The sequence below is a fragment of the Typopeltis vanoorti genome, chromosome 24 (genome assembly GCF_054136105.1).
Source record: "Typopeltis vanoorti isolate ZY-2024b chromosome 24, IOZ_Tvanoo_1.0, whole genome shotgun sequence".
Taxonomy (NCBI): Eukaryota; Metazoa; Arthropoda; class Arachnida; order Uropygi; family Thelyphonidae; genus Typopeltis; species Typopeltis vanoorti.
The window spans coordinates 15,978,511-16,001,659 of NC_143572.1; the positions used below are offsets into that span (position 1 = coordinate 15,978,511).

General features: G+C 34.2%; 1 protein-coding gene across 2 annotated transcripts in view; it reads left to right on the forward strand.

Annotated features, from left to right (window-relative positions):
- The window catches only part of LOC150092955 (cytochrome P450 307a1-like), a 70,982-nt gene that overhangs the window by 42,516 nt on the left and 5,317 nt on the right, over positions 1-23,149 (forward strand). Inside the window, exons 1-3 of one of the 2 annotated variants that reach the window (XM_090413906.1) lie at positions 12,652-12,694; positions 20,992-21,412; positions 21,575-22,387. In XM_090413906.1, the coding sequence (XP_090270032.1) occupies positions 21,025-21,412; positions 21,575-22,387 (1,201 nt within the window). In that variant the 5' untranslated portion in view covers positions 12,652-12,694; positions 20,992-21,024. Of the gene's footprint in view, positions 1-12,651; positions 12,695-20,991; positions 21,413-21,574; positions 22,388-23,149 lie in introns of those variants that run through there. The other variant, XM_090413905.1, reaches the window with a different exon arrangement.

Here is a 23,149-nt window from a genome sequence, read left to right on the forward strand (position 1 = left end):
TGTTTCCGTCGGATCATAGCAAAAGGAAGGAAATCATCGTAGACAATACGATCATTTCTTTAATTGTTGACTTACGTGCTGTTGTAGTAAAGATTTAATTTTGGTTTGCCTACTTTCCACTACAGTTGGTTAGACTCAATCAAAATGTAAATGCCTCCATAAATTTTAATAGAAATCCTAAATAGCAACATTTTATGAAATTTGGTATTCAAGATTATCAATCAGCGTGTAGTGTCAGTTTGAATCATTTTGCACATGTTTTACCAATATAGTGATTTCCTTTAAACCAATTTTCGCTACGGAGACATATTTAGGTGTGAAACCTAGATATATTTCAACTTTCATTACATTTTATTTTATATTTTATTTTATTCTATATTTACAAAGAGTTATAAACATATAATTCCGAACATTCCTGCACCTGCAAAAAGTCCGACATTGTCAGACAAATTTCGATAATATAACCATTTTGGAAGTATCTGAAATCTGTCCATCCAGTTGGAGTTCAGGAATAATTGGTATAAGGACTTATAAAAAAATCTAATAGCTGCTTACACATTTTTATAACGCGCATAAAATGGGTCAACGTTTCACAAACGACGCAATAATTTTTGCACACTCCAAATTCAAAAGTATCATCATTCAATAGAGGTCTATGAATAACTTAAAATTTTCACAGACATGTGATAATTCTGCGGAAATGATGATGATGGAAATATTGACATTCAAAACTGACTGAACAATTTCAAGCTATGATCCTTATTATTACTACCTTAATTTATCCAAGAATGTAGGCTAATATATTATGTTCATTATGTGTATTTAGTTTAGGTGTAATTTAGGTGTATCATGAAGCCTCAGAAATTCAGACTTTTGATAGAAAATGGCTTTTTTTCCAAGTTTATTTATGCTGAACCTATTTCACACTATACTGTATAAAAATAATAATAAGAGCTTCTTTACTGGGTGTACACGTATATTTGGTCATATCCATACCTAGGAATATTCAAGAATATTATGATTATTATATTCAAGATTGATTGGAAGAAAGATTCTTTTTTATGTGCGTTTCACAAAATGCATATACACCAATTAGATTTTTTTGTTGTCCGTCTGTACATATCACTGAGCAAGGTATGACCAAGATATGTACAAATTATTCTGGGATTCTGGCAGCAGCGATCGTTTTCGATCCGTGTATGTGTGTGTGTGTGTGTGTGTTCTGCATATCGACCACTAATCATCTGAATACTCTGTGATCCCTCCACCACCTATGAAGTTTTTCACAGTCCTCAAAAACAGCTGATTCATTTCCTCCTCCACCCCCGCCAAATACACCTCTTTATGATTGTCTGCAATAATTTCCTTTTCTTGTTATACTGGGACCATTTTATTGGCAAAACGATTCGAAGTTAAGTTAGTAATTCCTTACTTGCTTAGTAGAATTTAATGAAATTTGTTGTTTCAATTTCACTATTCTTAAGGATAAAATTGTGTTGTATGGTACGTATACTAAACATGCTGTAAGTAAATTATTGTGAGTAGGCAAGAATACTGTTACAAAGCCTCTCTCTCTCTCTCTCTCTCTCTCTCTCTCTGTTATTCTCTTTTCGTAGACATTTAAAATGTTTATGATAATTTCCTTATGTTATATTCAAGACAGGAAATCCTGCCTCATCTTCAAATTTTTCAGAGTGCATGTTGATTTTTCCCCTGAAACAAGTGATAATATTCAAGTTTCTGGAGAAGTATTGTTATCATCATACCGAATGATATATGTTGCAAATGAATGATTACAGACAAAATCAACAACCGCAAGAATCGTTTATCGACATTTTCGTACAGCAACAATGTAATAGTGAAATAAACTGAAAGTAAATCTACTCTAAATATTCTGAATTTATCATACGCTACTCTCTTTTAGCCGGCCTGGTTGGCCGAGTGGTCAGCGTGTTCGCTCTCCAGCCAAGAGGCCGTCGGTTCGGATCCCGCCATAGGCATGAATGTTTGTGATTGTCCTACAAACTTTGTGTGGAAAGGGAATCTGCGACCTTGCCACTTATTCTAGTAGAAGACATCATTGACAAAACCATCTGAGGTACGGTAGTGACCATACGGCGTCTACGGACGTCAAATGTGAAAATTTACTGTCTTTTCAAATTCATAATAAATTGAGTCTTGTTATTGCAATTACTGAAAGTGTCGCCGGAGAGTCATTCCCATCTTAGCTTCATTGCTGCTCTTTTAACATTAATAATTTCTTAGTATTCTAGATCCAAATGCGTTCATGTGTCAGTGTAAAGAGAATACAGTATTAGACATGCAGGCATGAACATTTCAGAACATTTTAGTAAATTTCAGTTACTTATTCGCTTTAAATATTAAATTGTGTAATGGTTTGAGAAATGGTATACATTACCATTAGAATATTACCCAGTGATCCATACATAAATAATTAAATTGAACTATGTTATGAATTGAATTTAAAAGTAATATTCGAATTAAGCATCTAACATACATTTTGTAGATCCTGTTTTATTCAGAAAAGAAAGTCATCCTTTATTACTATAATCCAAGAAAAAACATGCTGATAATAAATCCTCAAAGAATATCAAATCAAAATTCACTATAATATTTCAAGGTAAAACGTGTGAAGGAATTACAAACATTTTTTTTCAGTATGACAATAATGCAAAACAAAATGAAACGAGTGAAAGAAAAATAAATAAACACTCTGCACAATTATCTGAGAGAATAACAGAAAATATAAGCGTCATGTCTAACTTCGTCCTGTTTATAGTCTCCTCACACAGACACTTAATGGCCTCGGTGAATTGGAATTAGTTTGGCATTACAGAAGTAACAGTTAAGGCCCTTGAAAACAGCATATTATGTCTACTAAACGGCGTGTTCTCTGTGGCCAGCTTGTCTGTTCCGACGGTGTTAAAAATCAAGTTTTCTAGAGGGAAAAATCCTTCCACCTCAGTACGAGGCCAAATAAGTCACCATCAACTGATAAGGCCCTTATAAATCTTCCTTGCATTTTGGACAAGATTCGAATCTGAAGGTCATCCCAGCCCAGGTCACTTCCCATTGTGCTACTGGAGATGCTGTTACATACATACAGGTGGGTTGAAAATTCGAGGTGATTACCAATATTATTTATTACATGCGTATTGTTGTAAAATAGTCCTATCTAAAAATCTAAAGTAAAATAAAAAAGTTAAAAAGTGGCCAAACGAATATAGAATTGGGAAGTAGTAATTTCCTACATTATATTATCTCGGTAATATAACTTGCATGACCTAATATCGTTTTAATTAGTTCAGATAAGATTTCAGTATTCAAAAAGGGGGGGGGGAACGAAATTTTGAAAGAAGAAATAAAACAAAAAACAGAGTAAAATAATATATATATATATATGAATTACGGGACGATACATCACTTTAGAGGATGACCTCGCGCAGTTTTCAAAACAGGAAAGAAAATCCTATTATTAATGATGAATAAAAATCGTATTATGAATTATGAATTATGCTTGTCTCAAAGGCAGTTGTCTTTGAGACAAAGAATAATTCATAATTCTTTTGATGTTCAATTTTAGAAGAATTTGAATCAGAATACTAAAAGTTTTATTTTTTCAGTTTTATATAAATGAATACATATCTCTAAATCCATACGATAAAAGGGAGCTTATTGAAATACAAATAGACTCGGAACTTAAGACAAGTAGTTAGCATATATTTCATCCCTGAACTTTTCTTAGAAATATTCTAATACCACAATTTTCGAAACTTATTACTTACGACCTATTATTTTCTTAAGCTTGGATAGAGTCACTTTGAATTACAGCTGCAATAAGGCCATGATGATGCCAGTTTTAGTATGTTCGTTAATCGCATATGTTTTGGCCAGCTATCTGCCTAAGTTACAGAACGAAAAAACGCTGAGTGCTGTGATCGAAATGAAATCTCAGTTCTCTTACCAAATTCACATAATCTTAGTAATAAATTTAATACTATTTTAATTCGTTATGCATTTAAAAGCATTTTATTTAATATATTAATTACGCATACATTTTTTCTAATGTTCTAGTTTATTCTTTTACAAATAACTCAGATTTTTTTCCCTAGAAAAATTGATTGAAGAAGCAACTAATTTGTTTCCGCAGCAGAATCACACTGTTTTGAGCTTTTACATAATTAATGTGGCCTTCACCAAGAACGAATGCAGATTATAGTTATTTATTTATTTTTGGTTCAGGAAGGGAAAGGAAGCGGAATGTTTAACGGATACTTATTTTCCCCGTACTGTCTGTTGTATTAAAATAAATTAGTTCAATTTTCACTAACAACCAATTATTTCAGATTTTTAATTTTATTATCCCACTCATATAAATGGAAAACCTTTCCAGGGGGGAAGTCATTCCAAGAAGGAGAGAGTCAATAAATAATAATAATAATAGGAATAATAGTCAAAACAACATTGCTTTTTTTTGAAAAATATAATTTCTTACAAAATGTTCGTTACTAGAATATGCGCATAATCTCGTGTGTTTTCATAAAGTAAAAAAAAAACATTCTAAAAGTTTAGAAAGTTTTTATAATAAATTAAAAAAAAAAATGGTTTCGTTCAGTCTGAAGCTATTCGTTAGCTGTCAAAATCTGCGAGCGTATTTGTCGAGTCCTATATATTGAATGTAGGTTGGTTTTATTTTAGTTCTTTAACTACTACAATTTCATAGCAATATTAATTAATATTAGTATCAATGACGTTGTGTTACTGATGTGTTAATTAGAAACTAGAAACGCATTAATAGATGAATAATATTTTTAAATCTATGAGGATATTTTAGATAACACGAGCAAATGATAATAAAAATGTAATAAAATGATAATGCAATATCATAGAATATAATAATAATATAATATTGTAGAGGGAAAAGTATAATGTGGTGAACAAGTGGCTAATAATTCCTTCTCTTCTTGGTAATTAACCAACCAAACAACCACCGAACGCCAGAACCGTCTTCATACAGGAGAAACCTCAATTTTCATAATTAAAACTTAAGACTGGAAATGTGGTTCGTGTTGGACAATAATACAAAGTAATTTGTCACGATTACCTGATATGGCAATTGTTAAAATTAGTTTGTTTAGCAGCGAAAAATCGAAATGGCATTTGGTGAGTTCAGATATTATTATAATGCATTTTAAGGGTTTACTAATAACGCCAATAGTAACTTAACATCTCACGAACAATTCCTCTCTATTTCATATCATCGCCTTTCATTGATTAAGCCACTTCATCAATTGTGACTGTACACTCTGAAGTAATACGTTCAGGAAATCCTTTGATTTTAAGAGACTACATAATATGGCTTATTAAAAAAAATGACAGCGTTCTGTCTTTTAGAAGCAAGCGTAGCGGAAGAAGGGAGAGGAGAGAGGGAATACATTTTCTTCCAATAGTACACTTGTAAGTTCACGTCTCACACATTCACATGCTCGCGTTCCAGAAAAAAAAAAAAAAAAAAACTAACGTTTTAAATAAAGGAAAACAGAAAGGTATCAGCTTCCATTATTCATTTTCCCCAATATAATTAAAAAAGGTTTTCTATTGAATTAGTTACTAACGAAAACAAGAAACATGTTTCTCAAATACTTATCTATATCTGGAGGAGCTCCCATATACTGTTGGTGGAAGGTCCCCAATTTTTCTGTTACAATTGCTCGAAAATCATTTCTGGTTTGTATGCCAAACAGTATTACGAGTAACAGTAATTCAGGAGCGTGATATCTGGATGTCACCTGGAAAAGAAAACAAAACAAAACAAATAAAATCCGCATGTGCTTTTGCTTATCTGTTAAGAATCTGCAATTTTATGATGACAATGAATAACAATAATAATAATAGAGTTACAAACTTCGAAAAGTGTTATACAGAATTTCAGTAAATGGAATATTTCATTTTATGGAGCGTGGGGAAAGAACGCGAGGGCATCTTTGGAAGCTGAGAGTGAGTGAATGCCGCCCGGAAGAGGATGAGATCTAGATTTTTTTTTCTCATAGAGTGGTGCGTAATTGGAATGGATCGCGATTGGATGTTGTGTGCGTGCAATGAATTCAAGAACAAGTATGATAGCTGGTGCGTGTAATATGTGGCCTCATCGATGAGTTCCTGACAACCGGGAGGTCTCTCTTAATAATAATAATAATAATAATAATAATAATAATAATAATAATAATAATAATAACTAACCAGACGAGGAACCAAGATTACTAGAGAATTTTTATTATCCCTCCTTTTCCATATACTTTCTAGACATCCTAGATATTTTAGTGATACGAACAGCTACAAGTAAACCAATAAGGTTTCAACGATATGCAAAAAAGCTGAATGTCACGAATTTTAAAGGAAGAGCTGCTGCCCAAAAAGTCTTGTTAACAAAACTTGTCTGCTACACATCGGGTGGAATGAGACAAGGCTCGTAGAAAAATGGACAGAGGGTCAATGGAAATCGGTCGTGTAGGGTATGAAGAATGCGTGGATTTTTTTCTTTTATTATTTTCCCTCCCGCTTTAGCGTGATGTCCCGGGCGATGACTACTGGAGATCGCAGTGTGATGAAGTGGGGATTAGTTCTCGTGGTATGGGTTAAGTAAAAGTTTAGATCTTCTAGTTGTGCATGGATTTGTAATTGCTAAGTCCTACGTTGAAGCTGGTCATACACGGAGGGGACAGGGTTTTTCCTTTGGGAAAGTCGGGTTATTCATCCAGCAATCGGGCCAACCGTCACACACACACACACAATGTACATATGGTCTAAGACTAATCACCCCATTCTAAAAGTTATGGTTACAAACGCCAGTTAGACATTTTCTTTATCTTTCATTTATTAACTTTTATATTTTTGTCACCGTATTGTCGCGGATAAGTGTATTAGTCTATTCTATAATTACTTTTTCATAACTAAAATTCTAAAAGCAGTGTTAAACAAAAGGTATGTCTTGGCATGTACTGCCTCAATTTGTGTCGCGTTTGGTTGACAGGTACGATCGAGTTCCACCTGCGCGTTCGAACGACTTACATTAAAAGTTTGGATTCAAATAGTTCTAACAATGCGGTTGGAACTCTTTCCTAAATTTCATTCGTCTCATTATTTTTTTATTCTTGAAAATGTAAATATCATAATTTTTGTTTCTACTGTGTGTATATTGGATTTGCATAATTAAAACGTATTTAATAATTACAAAAAAAGTTTCACGTTTTTGTAATTGATTGTAAGCAAATGTTAAATACCTTTATAATCATTCGTGTTTGAATGACACATTATTGTCTTTGACTAAGAGGGGATACGTTAGTGTTACTAAAATCTTAGAAGGGGTAAGAGGATACTGTGCCACATGTACTACCTGCACCTACCAACACGCTAAACACTATCTCACTGACCAGTGAATGACACAGCCATTAACGACAATGCCCTTTAGCTGGAAAGAGGATTTGAAATTTGTCTAGGAAGCAAAGTAAACCTTATAAGAGCTTTTCAACTGAATGTGAACTGGCCAGTTTCATACGGAGGCAGAGGTATTCTGCCGTAATTGAAAATAGTAACACCAACAACGATAACAACACAGAAGCAATGATTGTAAACACGTGGTCTGAAAAGAATAGCATCGAATATCGTAGTGGTTAATACAGAACTTCGACATGAATCTGATAGAATATCTGTGGGATGCATGGAACACAGAATTAGGACATGGCCAGGACTGTCGCCCCCCCTATTTATTTATTTATTTATCGTATGGCATATACACATGGTTAGAAGGAAATAAAATAAAATACACATGAATATAGATAGTTAGAAGGAAATAAAATAAAATACACATGAATATAGATAAGATGCAATACAGGGTGTTCGGGATAAATTTGACATATTTATAATTAATTATATTTTTCCGTAAGTTACATGTATTAACACACACTTCTCTTCATTTAAAAGTTTGGACCCTTCTTCATTCACATACAAGATGTCAGAAAGGATGGATAGCTGGAACCCACCTGAATCATGGAAGAGAATAACTTGTATCATGATGATTCGTGCCCGCCATCAAAATAAGGATATTACGACTGCTGCCCAATGCTCCCTGAATACAGTAAAAACAATCAGGCATGAACTAGAGACTTGCAATGGTGACTACGAGGATGTAGCAAGAAGAAAGATCCCTAGCAGACGATCTGATTGCGTTCGTACAGCAGAATTCCTCGCAAATCTGCAGGAACAGGTGTTGAAGAACCCTGGCATTGGAATTCGGGCTTTGTTCGTGGAGTTGCTAACTGTAGTCAAGCCCTGGATAACAAGGGTAGGCAATGGTAGGCCGTATGTATGGCAGCAGGATTCGGCCCCTTGCCACACCTCTGGGAAAAGTCAAAAATGGTTGTCTGAAAATTTCTACGACTTCACCAGTCCAAATGTTTGGCCTCCAAACTCCCCAGACCTTAACCCCATGGATTATTTTGTATGGGGCGCAGTTGAAAAAGACACCAATCGCACTTCCAGTAATACAAAAGCCCAGTTAATGGATAAAATTAAAACAGTTTTTGCGGCCCTTCCCAGGGAGACTGTAGCATCAGCTTGTTCGAGGTTCCGAAGCAGAATTGAAGCTGTGATCGATGCTAATGGTGGTTATTTTGAGTAAATCTTGTTGATAGTATTGTAATTAACTCTGCCTGTAATGTTTTTTTGTCAATTCATTAAATTTAATAGATACAAAGAAGATTTTCTTTTTCCTTACGAAACTGTCAAATTTATCCCGAACACCCTGTATATAAAATTATAAATAAGAAGTAAAACATAAACAAACAGATAAAATACAGGTATTAAATATATGACAAGCATCAAGCAAAAATTTAGTCATATTTTTACATTTAGATTTTTAATCCAATTGATCGCTTCTGGGGATAGGTGAAAAATGTCCTTTAGTTCACCTGGATATGCCGTTAACTCACATTCCTGAACTATGTGACGAATGGTTTGGGTCTCGGCTCTATAAGGGCAGTGGGGATTCGGTATCTTTCCCAATTTTGATAGTAAGTCTCCGCATATACCATGTACTGTACGGATCCTGGAGCAGTCTTCCATATATTCCTTGGCAGGTCAAATCCAGATGGTTTTTGAAGAATATTTATGTAGCTAGGGACTTCTAGTGATACTGCTTGAGTCCACAGTGCATCCCACTTATTCATCAAGCTGGCATTCTGACTGAGAAGATTACAGGCGGTTTTAATGGCAGGTCTTCTGGATTTTAATCTATCAGATAAAGGATTGGAATAAACTCATGTATTGGAAGATTTTGGTTATTTAGCATTCTTTTTTATATTCATGAAGCAGAGCTTCCTATCGTCGTAATTCTGGAGGAGAAATATGGCTCAGAATGGGAAGCCATTTTAAGGGTGTGCTTCTGATACAGCTCGTTATTAAGCGCATAGTAAGATTAAGTTGAACATCTAATTTGTTGATGTGGTGGCTATTAAGCCAGACAGGGGCACCATACTCTGCTGCGCTGTAGACCAGTCCTAAAGCAGTGCACCGTAGAGTTGTGACACTTGAGCCCCATATAATACCGCAGGGCTTCTGAACTATATTATTTCTAATACGTACTTTACAGCGATATTAATCATATGTTGTTTATATGACAGAGTTCAATCCAAGGTTATCCCCAAGTATGTAGGTGTCGGATTAAACGAGATTAATATCCCATCAACATATGCCTCTGGTTTTTGATTTGCAAGTCTGTTATTAAGGTGAAAACGAGAGCATTCAGTTTTATCAGGGTTTGGTGTTAATCTCCATTTTTTATAGAACTGCCATAAAGCCGACAGATCATTTGTCAATATTTCTTCAGTTCTTTTTATAGACTTGTCGCTGATCGCCAAAGCTAAATCATCTACATAAGCAAACTTTCTAGTAACTATTTCAGGGATGTCTGCGATGTAAAGACTGAAAAGCAGTGGTGCTAGCCCATTTTTAAGGCACTCACTGTTTACTGATACTTCCCCCATTTACCACTCTGAATTATCGATCACATACTAATTTGTTTATGAGGTGCCCCAGTGTTTTACATGGGATGATCTTAAGGAATCTGTATATGAGTCCCTCCCTCCAGACAGTATCGTAAACTGCTGTCAAGTTAACAAAGACTACAGTAGTCTTCAAGCATCTTTGAAACCCTGTTTCAATGTAAGTTGTTAAGTTAAGGACCTGATCTGTGCAGCTACGATCTCTTCTGAACCCCGCTTGTTCTATTGGAACACATTCCAAAATTTTCCCACTGGTCCTATTCAGAATCAGTCTCTCCAGCAGTTTGTAGGTTGCACTTAAAAGGTGTCTGCCCCCTTTATGAATGGAACTTAGTAGTGCTTAAACGAAACTGTGGAGCATAATCAACCAACTTTCTACCAGGAATTATTAGAAAGTCATTCATGACGCATTGGAGGAATTATTATGGTCAAAGAGGAATCAACACGTTATTCAATGGTGTCGAATGCTTATTACGATGTACTGTATTTTAATTTTGATAAGCTTATATTTTATCAAGTTCAGTTTTGGTCTAGATTTGACACTGATATCTAACTTTAACAATTTTCTTCTACTGGTAATCACGATGTCTTTCTTTGCATCTTTTGAAGCTCAGCGTCACTGACGCTTCATGATATACACGTGCAGATTTCTGCACATACACGTGTTTCGATAGATAAGAAGGAACTGAAGGTCCCATTATATGAAAACGCCACTTTAATGTGATTAGAGCTCAAGCTGTCTACCCTTCTGCTGTCATTAAACGAAGAGCGAAGAAATAACATAATGAAAGAGCCAAATGTTTTATTAGCAGCCGTGAATAAATATTTTGTCTACTTAAAATTATATTTTAGATTAAATTTGGGATTTATTTAGTTACATTCAATATTGTGCGGATGAATGCTATTTGCGGATTTAGTTAATTGTACTTTAATTGTAAATGAACAACTTTAACGAGATTACCGTTCAATATAATTTTATTTATTTATTTCATATGGGGTTTCCCCTTTCCTCCCCTATCCCTAAGGACTGGTCGAGACCTCCTAATGAGCGATTAAGTATGTATTTTATGATTATAGACCCGTGTGTTAACGGGGCCGGTTTGCCTGTCCTAATGGAGGAGAAACCCGAGTTTCCGGGTGAAAAACCCTTAGCACCCGTATGAGACCGACTAACTCACCTTTAGTCGAAAGAGAACCAGATAAAGGTTCCTCACGTCATGGACGGGAATCTATATTGACTGAGCTACGGAGGCTCTTTAATGTTAAAGAAAATTTCTCATAGATGAAAGAACACATTTGAAAGCTTTCTTTTATGGAATCCTTTTTTTTGTTTGCTCGATTACTGCAGTAGTATTGATAAGAGTTGAAATTGAAGGTTGTTGTTGTTAACCTATGGAAGTATCCAGGATATCAGTTTGGTATTTTGATCCGAAATGAGGTATTTGTCAGAAATTGCCACTTCCTAGCTGGGGACCATTGTAGGCTACCTTCATTTCCCGAAGTGCTCAATCTCTGTAGATCTGTGTGTGTTTTTCTGTGCCTGTTTTGAGGGATGAAAGGCCTGAGTTTGGAGAAAAAACTTCACCTCCGTATGAGACCGGCTAACTCACCTTTAGTGAAAAACACCCGATAAAGGTTCCTTGCGTCATAGACCGTATTCGAACCTAGGTCTTTCCCAACAAAGGATTTTATCTACACCAACTGAATTACGGAGGCTCCGAAATTCAACGTGAAGACTTATGATAAACTTTTGCAAAATGCTGTAATTTTTTACTGGAAATTTGCGACTTCGAATATTTTCAAAAGAATCTCCTACTTATTTAGGTCATCCGCAAGAAGACCGTATTCCGTTTTAAACACCCTTTTTTGCTATTCATAACATAATTAGTGGTTCTTATTTTAAGGATCCCTTCTAGCTCATTCTATATCTTATATTATTCGTAAACGTATAATATTTGCTAAAATTCTTTTGTATTTGTGCCACATCTGAATTTCTGAACATCTGTTAAAATCGATAAGATTTAAAGATTTGGACATTTAAATACGATTTTCTGTTAGCTACTTAATTTGTTTCTGTCTTGCTGGTTTTTACTATCTATATTAATCTGAAATAATTCCAACATAATCCTGTTGCTACGACTCAGAATATTCTTCGTGACGAATATTGAAGAGATGCTTTTCCTTCCCCTTCTCATTTCTCAAAATAGATTTTCGATTAAATCTCATAGTAATGAACTCAATCGTTTCGTGGGAAATTCTGAAGTCTGTTCACTTGCGTGAGACTACTAATAATAATAATCAAATTCTGTCACTGCTACCATTGATTGACAACTTCTGGATAAGTTCTATTGATTATACTGCAGTTGTTATGACCAGTTTAGACGACTTCTCTTTTCCTGCATTTCTTAACCAATCAGGAAGCTAGCTTTAGTCACGCGCAGCCGTCAGTCCAGTCACGCCCGGGGTCTGTTGTAGACAATATATAAGAGGGAGGAGTTCGTCGTTGAGTGTGGTGTGAAGAGCGCTCCCTAGGCGTTCCTTTCCTCTGTGGTGCGAGAAACAACAGGGCCAGGGCGACACCAGGTTAACATCAAGGAGAGATAAGTTTTCCAAAGGTAAGTTGAATATTCACGATCAACTTTACTAATACTTTTTTCAAAGTTTTCATTGCGAAGGCTTTTTTTTTTATCCGACTGTTTTAATAACTAATGCATAACATACAAAATTAGATCATTTTCCCGATCATCTTTACATTTTTATTAAGGAAAGTCACACACATAAGCAACCAAAAATTCGAGAAGATGAAAAATCTTATAGCTAAATGGAACATATGTTAGTATCATTTTAAATGAAATATCAACAAATAATAGAGAAAATCATTTCAAGAAAGCTGAAGTATTTTTTTTTCACCAATATGCAGTCGTTTCAGCAAGCACTGTAAAATACTTGAGCATAAACTAAGGCATTCTACAGTGAGTTCGCTACACATTTGCCGATTGTCCTTATTTTGTAACAATAATTACCGAAATTTAAGTTGCGGCATAAGTAAACAGCGCAGGTGAAATGCATTGATTGCAATCTGCCTCTAATATAATTGAACTGTTGTTTTGGCCAGTTATCATTAACGGAAACACTAATATACCAACGAAGCAATCATTGTCCAGTTATGTTTTAGACATTACCGTGACCCCACTCCAATATCGACGTGAAACTAGAATATGTGCATTCCTGTATTTTCTTTCTTATAATCTCTGCAGGTAATCAGAAAAAACTGGGGAAATTTTTAAAAGAACCCACCCACGTGAAAATGCTTCAAGGTCCGCTGTATTTTAATACAAAAACTTCAGATATTCCTGATTTTTTTTAATGACGAATGCAATTGTAAGACTTAATCTGGAAAAATTAGCAACCAGAGACTCTAATTTTGATTTACATTCATTTTTTTTTTAAATCTGGTAAGAAACAATTCCTTTTTTTTTTTTTTTGTACTCAGTAAATCCAAAGGATGATTTTCAAGAAATACGATCAGAAATCGTCTCATTAGATTGGAGGAAATCTATATTCTTGAATCTGGCTTTGTTTTCTGTTGAATCCAAAGCGAGAGAATGATAAATTCTCTTGAAACACCTCGTTATAAACGTAAATTTCACTATAGCTCTATAAAATTGTTTTTAATCCTTTCAGTTTAGAAATGCGCTCAAAAATAAGTTACTTCCCCGTCTACGAATTTATTATTATTAAAATTTTTTTAAAGAAAATTCGGATGCGACTCGGGTATTCCAGAATAGCATTAAGCACAGTTTAGGAAACACTGATTTACGGTACAACTGATTATGTAGTGAATATTAGCGATTGTTGAATGTTTTCTTTGTGTAAAAATAGTCTAATTCTAGTCTTCTACTATTCATATATGATACAGCTTATTGCGCTTCAATCTTGTATAGATATATTCCTGTTTTCCCACCAATTTAAATGCATTGTATGGATGCCTATTTCATCAAACATATTACATCTTACAGAACTTTATTTCTTGTGATAAGGCCTTTGATTATTGTGCTTATTTTTTTTTTATTTTTTTACCAGTCTTGTAACTACTTCATTACTTCTTATATATTCGTTTAAAAATACAATGCCAGGAAGTTTCGAATAGTTCAAGCAAATCTTCTATAGTGCAGTTCGCATTTCTTGAAAAGCCAATGCATTATCCAAAGATAATGGATTGGATAATCTTTGGATAATGCATGGTATTATGCCAATGCAATATATTGGCAAATACTGATTTTCAATTGCGATAGTATAAAAAAAAACACAAAAAAAGTTTCTTTTCCTTTACTTTCTTTTGAGCAGTAATTAAGTAATCCCTGCTATCATTCGGTTGCACATGATCCTGTAAGAAAGAAGTTGTGTATAAAATCATGGAATTGTTATGAAGATTCAGATTATATATTTATATAAAAATATAAACATCCACCCACGAACTATTATGAATCTGTAGGTGGGCTATGAATTTAACCACCTAAACATATGTGGTTAAATTATAAAGGTCTGGCAATCTACAAATTAATAAGTTTCTGATGGGTTGAAAAACTATCAAAAACTTGCCTTATATATTCCAAATATTTAATTTCGACCTCATAAAATTCCAAAATAAATATTAATGTGCATGTTTAATTTCGTCCGTTAAGGGACATGTGCATTTATGTATATTCTATTGTTCTTTAATTCGGAGTTTATTTACTTCGTTTAAACTTTATTTATTCGTTATTTGAAGCCCAATTCTTTCTCTGAAAGAGTCGGGCTTCAAAAAAAAAAAAAAGTTGGACTCAGAAAGACAAAAATATTTTTGTCATGGAATTGCACTGTTCCTGAGTTCTTCAGCCGGTTTTTCTGATTTACAGTAGGAGAAACGGGAATTTCTGTGATGAAAACCCCAGAAAACTCCGCAAGGTTCCCCTCACCCCGGTTCCGAAAGAGTGGCATTTCTTGGAAAAACCTGGGTTAGAATCAATAATTATGAATGGTAGCTTGAACAAGAGTCATAGCTTGTGAACCGAAATATATATTGAAAATATTCACCTAGAAGTGTGTGTGAAAACGGATAAGATTCAGTTAGCGTTTTTTTTTTTTTTTAAAGTAAATAATCCTCATGCATCAAAGATGTGCAATCTATAGGACTCAAATACCGGAAGAGGGAAGGGGTTGAAGAAAAAAAGAACAGACATTAATATTCGATTCGAATAACTCTATTCATATTTTTTTAATAAATGTAGAAACATGAAGGCCCATTTAAAGAATAAAAATAGAATAATGAAATACGAAGAGGAAAACTTATCCACTGAATTTGAAATTAAATAGTGACAAACTGGTCTTATAAACCAAACATATTTTAACAGGGTTTGAAAAAATCGATGATATTTGAGATGCTACTACAAACAAATAAACGGGTAGTATGGGGCTGCATGACAAAATACAACTAGGTAAATTGACCTCTGAAGATATATATATATATATATCTTCAGAGTTATATAAGAAAAAAAAATGCAAAATGCCAGCTAATGATACCTGGACTTCAGAATTTAGGCGATGATTGCTGTCTTTTATTTAATTCTATTCTCTCCCTCGCATCTTCTTAAGGTAAGTGCTTTCTAAACTTATTGATGAGAAAATAATTGTTTTCTTTTTAAACATGGAATTATTTTTAAGGCTTTATCATACCAATAATTTAAAACTAGTCTTTTCAGCTGTAAATCTCTATTTTTTTTGCCTTCAATGGATGATGTGGTTTATTCAGATATTGTTGTCAGATTGATTAAATTTGTTGTGCAGAGTAAATGCGATGTACTCGTGTTAATGTAAATGTGTGCGTTATTTGGATATATTGATTTGTTCATGTGGTCTGATGTTTTCTTAGCTAACGCTACTAAAATTCTTTCTTACACACTTGTTAACTCGTTCTCGGATTCGAACTGTATTTTTAACTTATTAGGAATTTCAATCATAATATTATGATATTAAATCTTTACATCTTAAATGTACTGCGTAATTGAGTTTAACCATTGAACAACTAGTGTTAAATAAGTCAAAGAGTTTATCCGCAGGCATGTTAACGGACAATAATTCAAAAGATAAGACTTGAAAGCTTTCTTTTAAACTCGACTGGGTTTACTATCGTTTAAATGAATAAAAGAATGCCTACCCATACCCGAATAGTAAAGACTACAGGAAAAGAGTATAGAGATGCAATAAGAATGCTGTTAATATTATAAACTGCAGAATTTTTAAGAATGCTTTTTAATAATAATTTAGTTGAAAATGTTTTAAAATCTTGTCAATATTTTACACCTTTTTTAATGTTATTTTTTAAATACACTAGCCGGCCTGGTTGAATGAGTGGTTAGCGTATCCACTTCTATCCAGGCTGCGAGTTCAAATCGCACTGTGGGCAGGGATGTTTGTGATTATCTTTAAGTGGGAGATGAATTTCATTGTCCAGTGTGAGAATAGCTTGAAAAGATTCCAAGTTTAGTATCTAGAACAGGGTTTCCAGATTATGTAAAAAATACGAAAATACAAAAATATATAAAATTAATAGAAAGGTCCCCCATAGTACTATAGTTTTACAACCTTTCGTGGGTGAAAAATATCGCTTAATTTTCAACACGCGCACACACACACACACACACACACACACACACACAGTCTGTTTATGGAATCATATTCTGCAACTGTTCTCTTTTTAGGCAAGCCTTTTACTAATCAGTTTCATTAACACCATCTTACGTACCTATGCCATCGATATGATCATAAAAAGTTTCGTAATGCGTTCTGACAACTTCCTCAACATGTCGCAACTAATCCATTTTCCTAATTTCTATTCTGAGACTTCATATTCAAGTGGATAACTTTTCCTCATATGCATAGCTAGTAAGTCCTGTGTTACGTGATGACGATTTCCTTGAACCACATTCAAAAGACCGTGAGCATGGATATTTATCAAAACCTTTTTTTTTTCTAAGAACGGAATTGGTTGAGGATTATGATTTGATCATCGAGACGTGTTTTCAAAAGTACCGGATTCTTTATTTTTAACAATTGATATGCAAATATAGACTTCAGTAATGATTAAGAGGGTAGTTCACAGAGATTCTGTGAGATTAACATTGGCTTTTGAACAAACATTTATTATAATATTAGACTAATGCAGAAAATAATTCGAAGGAAACTAACAGGTTTTTTGAAAAATCTGTAGACATGGATAACAGTGGAAATATCAAATCTTGATGCTTCGTACAATGAACGGACGGTCTAAACAGAAGAGAGCGGCCAAGGCGAGAGTGGGTAGATGATTTGAGTGATGCGGAACGAGCTAACAGAATCACATTGCAATAAACTGACAGCAATAACAAAGAATTTTGATCAGACATTAAAGTTATCACTGGAAAAGACCCACGGGCACTGATGATGAATGATAAAGAGGGAGGTCTCGTAGTCCGGCTATAAATGGATTGCAAAAGGCATCTTGTTCTTTTACATTGGACTTGGAGAAGAGACGAGAATTTGAATGCAGACAGGCGATAAATTATACAGCACCAAGTGTATGAATGTTCGATGAATTTCTAAGATCCTTAAAACTTCCCGACACTGTATATAATATCGTAATGTCAAATATAAAAGGAAATATCATACCGATATTAAGCTAAGAAACGGTGGATCACGTTCTTTCTTTTTTAATATATATATATATATATATATATATATATATATATATTTTTTTTTTTTCCCACAGCAGAAGGATAGTATGCACGCCTTACAAGATACTACATCAGCAGGAATTTGATAAATGTGTACATTCAACAATTCCATAAACATAATGTTAACAGTCAGCAAAGTTTTAAGGGCACTTATGCCAGTAGAAGCTGAATTGTAGAAGAGCGAAAAGTATTGTTTGCTCAATGAATCTCGCTATTCAGTTTTTTTTTATTAGAATGAAAGTCTAAATCTATTGACAATTAAGACGCTTATAACAGGACTGCAGTCACAAATGTGAAATCCGGTATTGAAATGATGTTGATATCCGGATGTTTTTATGGTAACGGTACAGACTGCCAGTTTTTGTTGACGGAACAATGATTCAAGCGTAAATGCTGACACATTTTAGATAAGGCAACAACAACACTACCTGCTATGATGCAATTTATGACGAATGGCCTTCCAAGTTTTGTAACAGAACAGTGGAGGTTTTTTAACAAGGCAATCTCTCTCCCTCCATCCTTAATCCAAAAGTGTACGATTTGAAGAAACGACATGATAATGACGTACGAGCCTGCTGTTAACCTAACTGAATAATTGTGGCATGAGAAAATCATGAACTTTTATAACAGATTAAGTGGAATAATTAAGTAGATATACATTATTCTTGTTAACACCATTCGATTAGTAAGCAGATTATATTTCTGCTAATCGTAAGATGCTATTACTCTTTTTAATTTTAAGTCCGAGCGTTGGGTATAAAATTAATTTCAAAGTCTGTACATTGAGAAACCAGTTTATCTAGAAAAACTGTAAAAATACGAAATACGTTTTCTTTTATAAATACTTCATCAATTGGATAGCTAAGCGAATCCTCTTTGGCACTAGCAGGCTATGAGTTCAAGTCCTACTATGGCATGCTTGTGTGGGTGAGTATGTTCCTCGTTTGTCAGATGCAAAACCACCAAATAGTTTATTATTGGGTTGAAGCAAAAAGACCACGTGTTTTGTTTCTTTAGCAGAGTTTCAGATTATTTAACATAGGCTGTAGGATATTCCATCTTTTTAAGCATGGAATATCAGAAAAAATAAATAAATTATATGCATGAACTAAACATTAGTAAATTTTATTAATGTGGTGTAAAATAATTCATACATTGTGAGTTCACAGTGCACGACTGGGCATCATCTTTTATAATCACTGGCTGAAATGTGTTTTCAACTAGTAATTATTAATAAAGAGAATACATATTACGTGTATTCGCTAGTCAGTTTATACGTGTACGAAATAAAAACCCGACTTTTCTGAAGGAAAACCCTTCTGTTTCGTAGGAGACAGTGCAGCTGACCTTTGAAAGCCTTCTAAAGTCTCCTTACGTGCTGTTATGAAAACTGAGCTCAGACCTTTTCAAGCAAAAAGCATCCTTGCGAACGACTGAGCTATGGACACTGGTATTAAAATAACTGATTAAAATAAGGTCAAAAATCGATATCTCTATAAAGTATTAAATAAAACAGGAATAGCAGAGTCACAGCCTTTGTGTCTTCGTCTTCCACAAGAAGATCTAGAGAGTTATAAATGATATTTACACTTTGAATCACCAAAAATCCTTTTGATGATTCAAGAGGATTTTTAGGAACTGTATGATCTACGATATGACATTGTCAGCATCCAGGAATGCGTTAATGTCAGGTCACTTAAACAGAATGGGAGAGGAAAGATTAGTAAAACAAGTGTTCTCTGCCAGGTTTGCAGGAAAAAAACTGTATCAATCGACCAAGATATAGGTCGATTGATACAGTAAAAAGTGCCTTAGAAGATAGAAATATAAGATCTGATAATGGTGGAGTCTTAACAGGTAACAGATTGATTTGGAGGAAAATTGTAGATAGGAAGTTAGTAACGATGTAATTGCTCATGTGGTACTATCATATCCTGTACACCCCTTGAGGGTATATATCAGAAATTTGATTATGATGATCTACGATTTCACATACGATTATATCGTTACCCCTAATACTAAGTAACGATTTGAAATCACGCTCATTTATGCTGCTATTTTTCCTAAAATTTAAATCTCTCGAACGCCTTACATCATATTATTGGACACCAGAAAACTATCCTCAAGAGGAAGACAAAACTCTTTCCGAAATAACGTAGTCTTTCCGAGTTAAAGGAAAAGCTTGGTTGCAGGGAATACACTATCTCCAATTTATATATAAACTAAAAATATTATCTAATAAACGCATACGCATTAACTTTTCGATATGAAGGAAACCATGTCAACTTTTTTATTTGATATACGGTATACTTATGAACATGTCAGAATCCATAATTGAAAGAGGAAACCCTAAAACTATTCTTCAGCAAAACTTCAAAACTTGTTGACGTATTTCTCCAATAACTTCAAAAATTTGTCTTCTAAACAGAATACGAAACTGGCACCCGGGAACCAGTGCTACCACTCTCTTTTTACACAAACATTTGCAAATGATATTGTAAACAGTTTCTCTGAAATGTGGAGATCATCAACAATATCTTCGATGTTCACACGCTTACCGCTTTCAATGGCAACATGTAAAACTGGTGCGCACGAACCCGTACTACTTCCTTATTGTTATGCAGAGAGTGGTGGATGATATCGTAACCAGTTTTATGAAATGTGAAGATCATCAGCAGTATCCTCGAAGTTCACAAGCCTGCTCTTTTGAATGGCTGCATCCACAGCAATTATAAATGTTCAACGGCTGAGGTTCTCGGCTGACAAGATCTTTCTTCATTGATGATATCGGTCCCTCCATGACTGCACAGCTCGGGCCACCAATTAGGAACTTTTATTTTTTGTTGGATCGAGTAAAGTGGCTGTTCACGAAAAAATATGAAAAAAAAAAGCCACTAAGAATTTGCTTCCATTCGTATATTCTGAAAGGTCCATAACCCTTCAGTATTTTAAAGAAAAAAAAACCTTAGGTAAGAATTTGATTAAGAATATATATATATATATATATATATATATATATATATATATATATATATATATATATATATATATATATATATATATATATATATATATATATATAGCGTTCATATTGTATATTAGAAATTTCTAAATGTTCGTATGTCCGAGTGTATAAATTTTTTATTGTTTTAATTTTGTAGTTACTTGTTTTTGGATTCTGCTGATTTTCCGCCATGATGCTGATGGCGGTGTCGCCCGTGACTCTTGCGCTCGCAGGTGTGATGCTTGAGCTCGGCTTTATTGCTCTGCTCTTGCACCATATCCAACGACAGAGGCCGAGGAAAGAGGGAGTCGAGCTACTCAGTTTACCTGGACCTCGATCTTTGCCAATAATCGGATGTTCCCACATCATTAATAAGTATCGAAAGCACTGGGATGCATTCTCAGATCTGCGGAAAAAGTTTGGTGATATATATGGAATGAAGCTTGGCTCTCGTCGTTGCGTTCTTGTTAGTTCGATCGAGCTGATAAAAGAAGTGCTGGTAACAAAGAGTTTTGATTTCGCTAACAGACCCGACTTCTTACGCTTCCACGCTATTTTCAGAGGGGACAGAAATTTATGTAAGTATATAATCATAACGATCACTAAACATAGTTGCCATCGAATCTAGATTAATATCTTTCTTAAAATCAGCATCTTAAATTATTTTTTTTTCAAAATAAGTTATTTTTTTTACTTTGATTATTGTCTACCTATTTATTTATTTATTTTATTTTTTATAGCTATAGCTCTTTGTGATTGGTCTCAGAAGCAGAAGAAAAGACGAGAGCTCGCCTTTCCCTTTATGCACCCTCGCATGAGTACGCTGAAAGGCTTTCGTATGAATACTTTTATTATGAACGAGTTAGAAAATTTAGTTCAGGAATTATCAAACGTGCAGAACCAGGTCATCGAGCCTCGACGATATTTGCTTGTTACTACAGCGAATATTTTTTACCAGTACTTATGCAGCAAACGTTTCTCTTCCGAAAATACCAACTTCCAGAAGGTTGTTCGTATTTACGACCTTGTATTTCGTGAGTTGTTCCAAGGATTTGCAATCGATTTCATGCCGTGGTTAAAAGTATTCAATGCAGGGCGCCTACAAGAGCTGAAGGAATTAGCCGATGCTGTAAGCGAAACAACTGGCGAAATTTTTAAAGAGCATAAAGAAAGTATTGACTTTGAAAATCCTCGCGATTTGGTTGATATATTCTTATGCTGCTTAGAAGAGAACAACAATAATTCTGGCGAGAATGAAACAAAAAAAGCCCATCTAGATCAAGAGGACGCAGAAGTAATCATAGACGATTTGATCGGTGGACATTCTGTGTTAGGCAACCTTTGGTTATGGGGCCTGTATTTTGTAGCAGCTCATCCAGAAGTGAAGGAAAAGATCAGAGAGGAAGTTTCTCGAGTTACGAGTGAGTGCCGCTCACCGAGCATGGAGGATCGTTCTGCGATGCCTTACACGGAAGCAACAACTCTTGAGCTATTGCGTGTAATTTCTTCTCCTATCATTCCGCACGTGGCAACGAAGGACACTAGTATTCAAGGTAAGAAAGCAATTGCTAGAAGACCGTGACCTGAATGTTTTTTGGTATTCGATAACATTTTGAGGTTATGTGATATTTCTTAATCACGGCACCGAACAAATGGCACAGAAGACAGTGCAACCCATCTGAAGGGAAGCCGGGGACAAGGGCTTATAAAACGAAATTAAAATCGCGTTTGAGTTCGATTCCTTGTAATTACATTTAGAACTGACCCAAATTGAGTGATAATTCAATAGCCGTATATTGTAATGCCTTGTATGAAAGAACATATTTTAAGAACAAAACTGTCTTCTGTATAGTTTATTATTTTCTAAATATTAAACATTTAATCCGATCCATGTCACAGTAATAAAGTAATTGACAGAGGTATTTCTTAAATACATTAAATAAATACCGATCCTTATCTTAAAAGATGCACCAACATTTGATAAATGTTAATGATAAAAATCACCATTTTGTACATATTTTGCAAGATTAATAATTAAATATATGGAGTTAATAATAAGTAAAATAATGTATATACTAATAACTAATTTGGATTCGTTTAGAATAAGTTAATCGTTTTTTCCCTTCTATCTTCTGTGGATATAAGCCATCTTAACATGAAATATAAATGTAATGTAAAAGACGCGTATGGGTTTTTAACTAAAATTAAGAAAGAACCACTGGAAGTTGGCTAAATAAAATTTGTTTTGTTTTATTTCAAAGAAAAACTAAATGTAAACAGCAGTTTCAGTAATAAAACTAAAATTCTAATCAGTT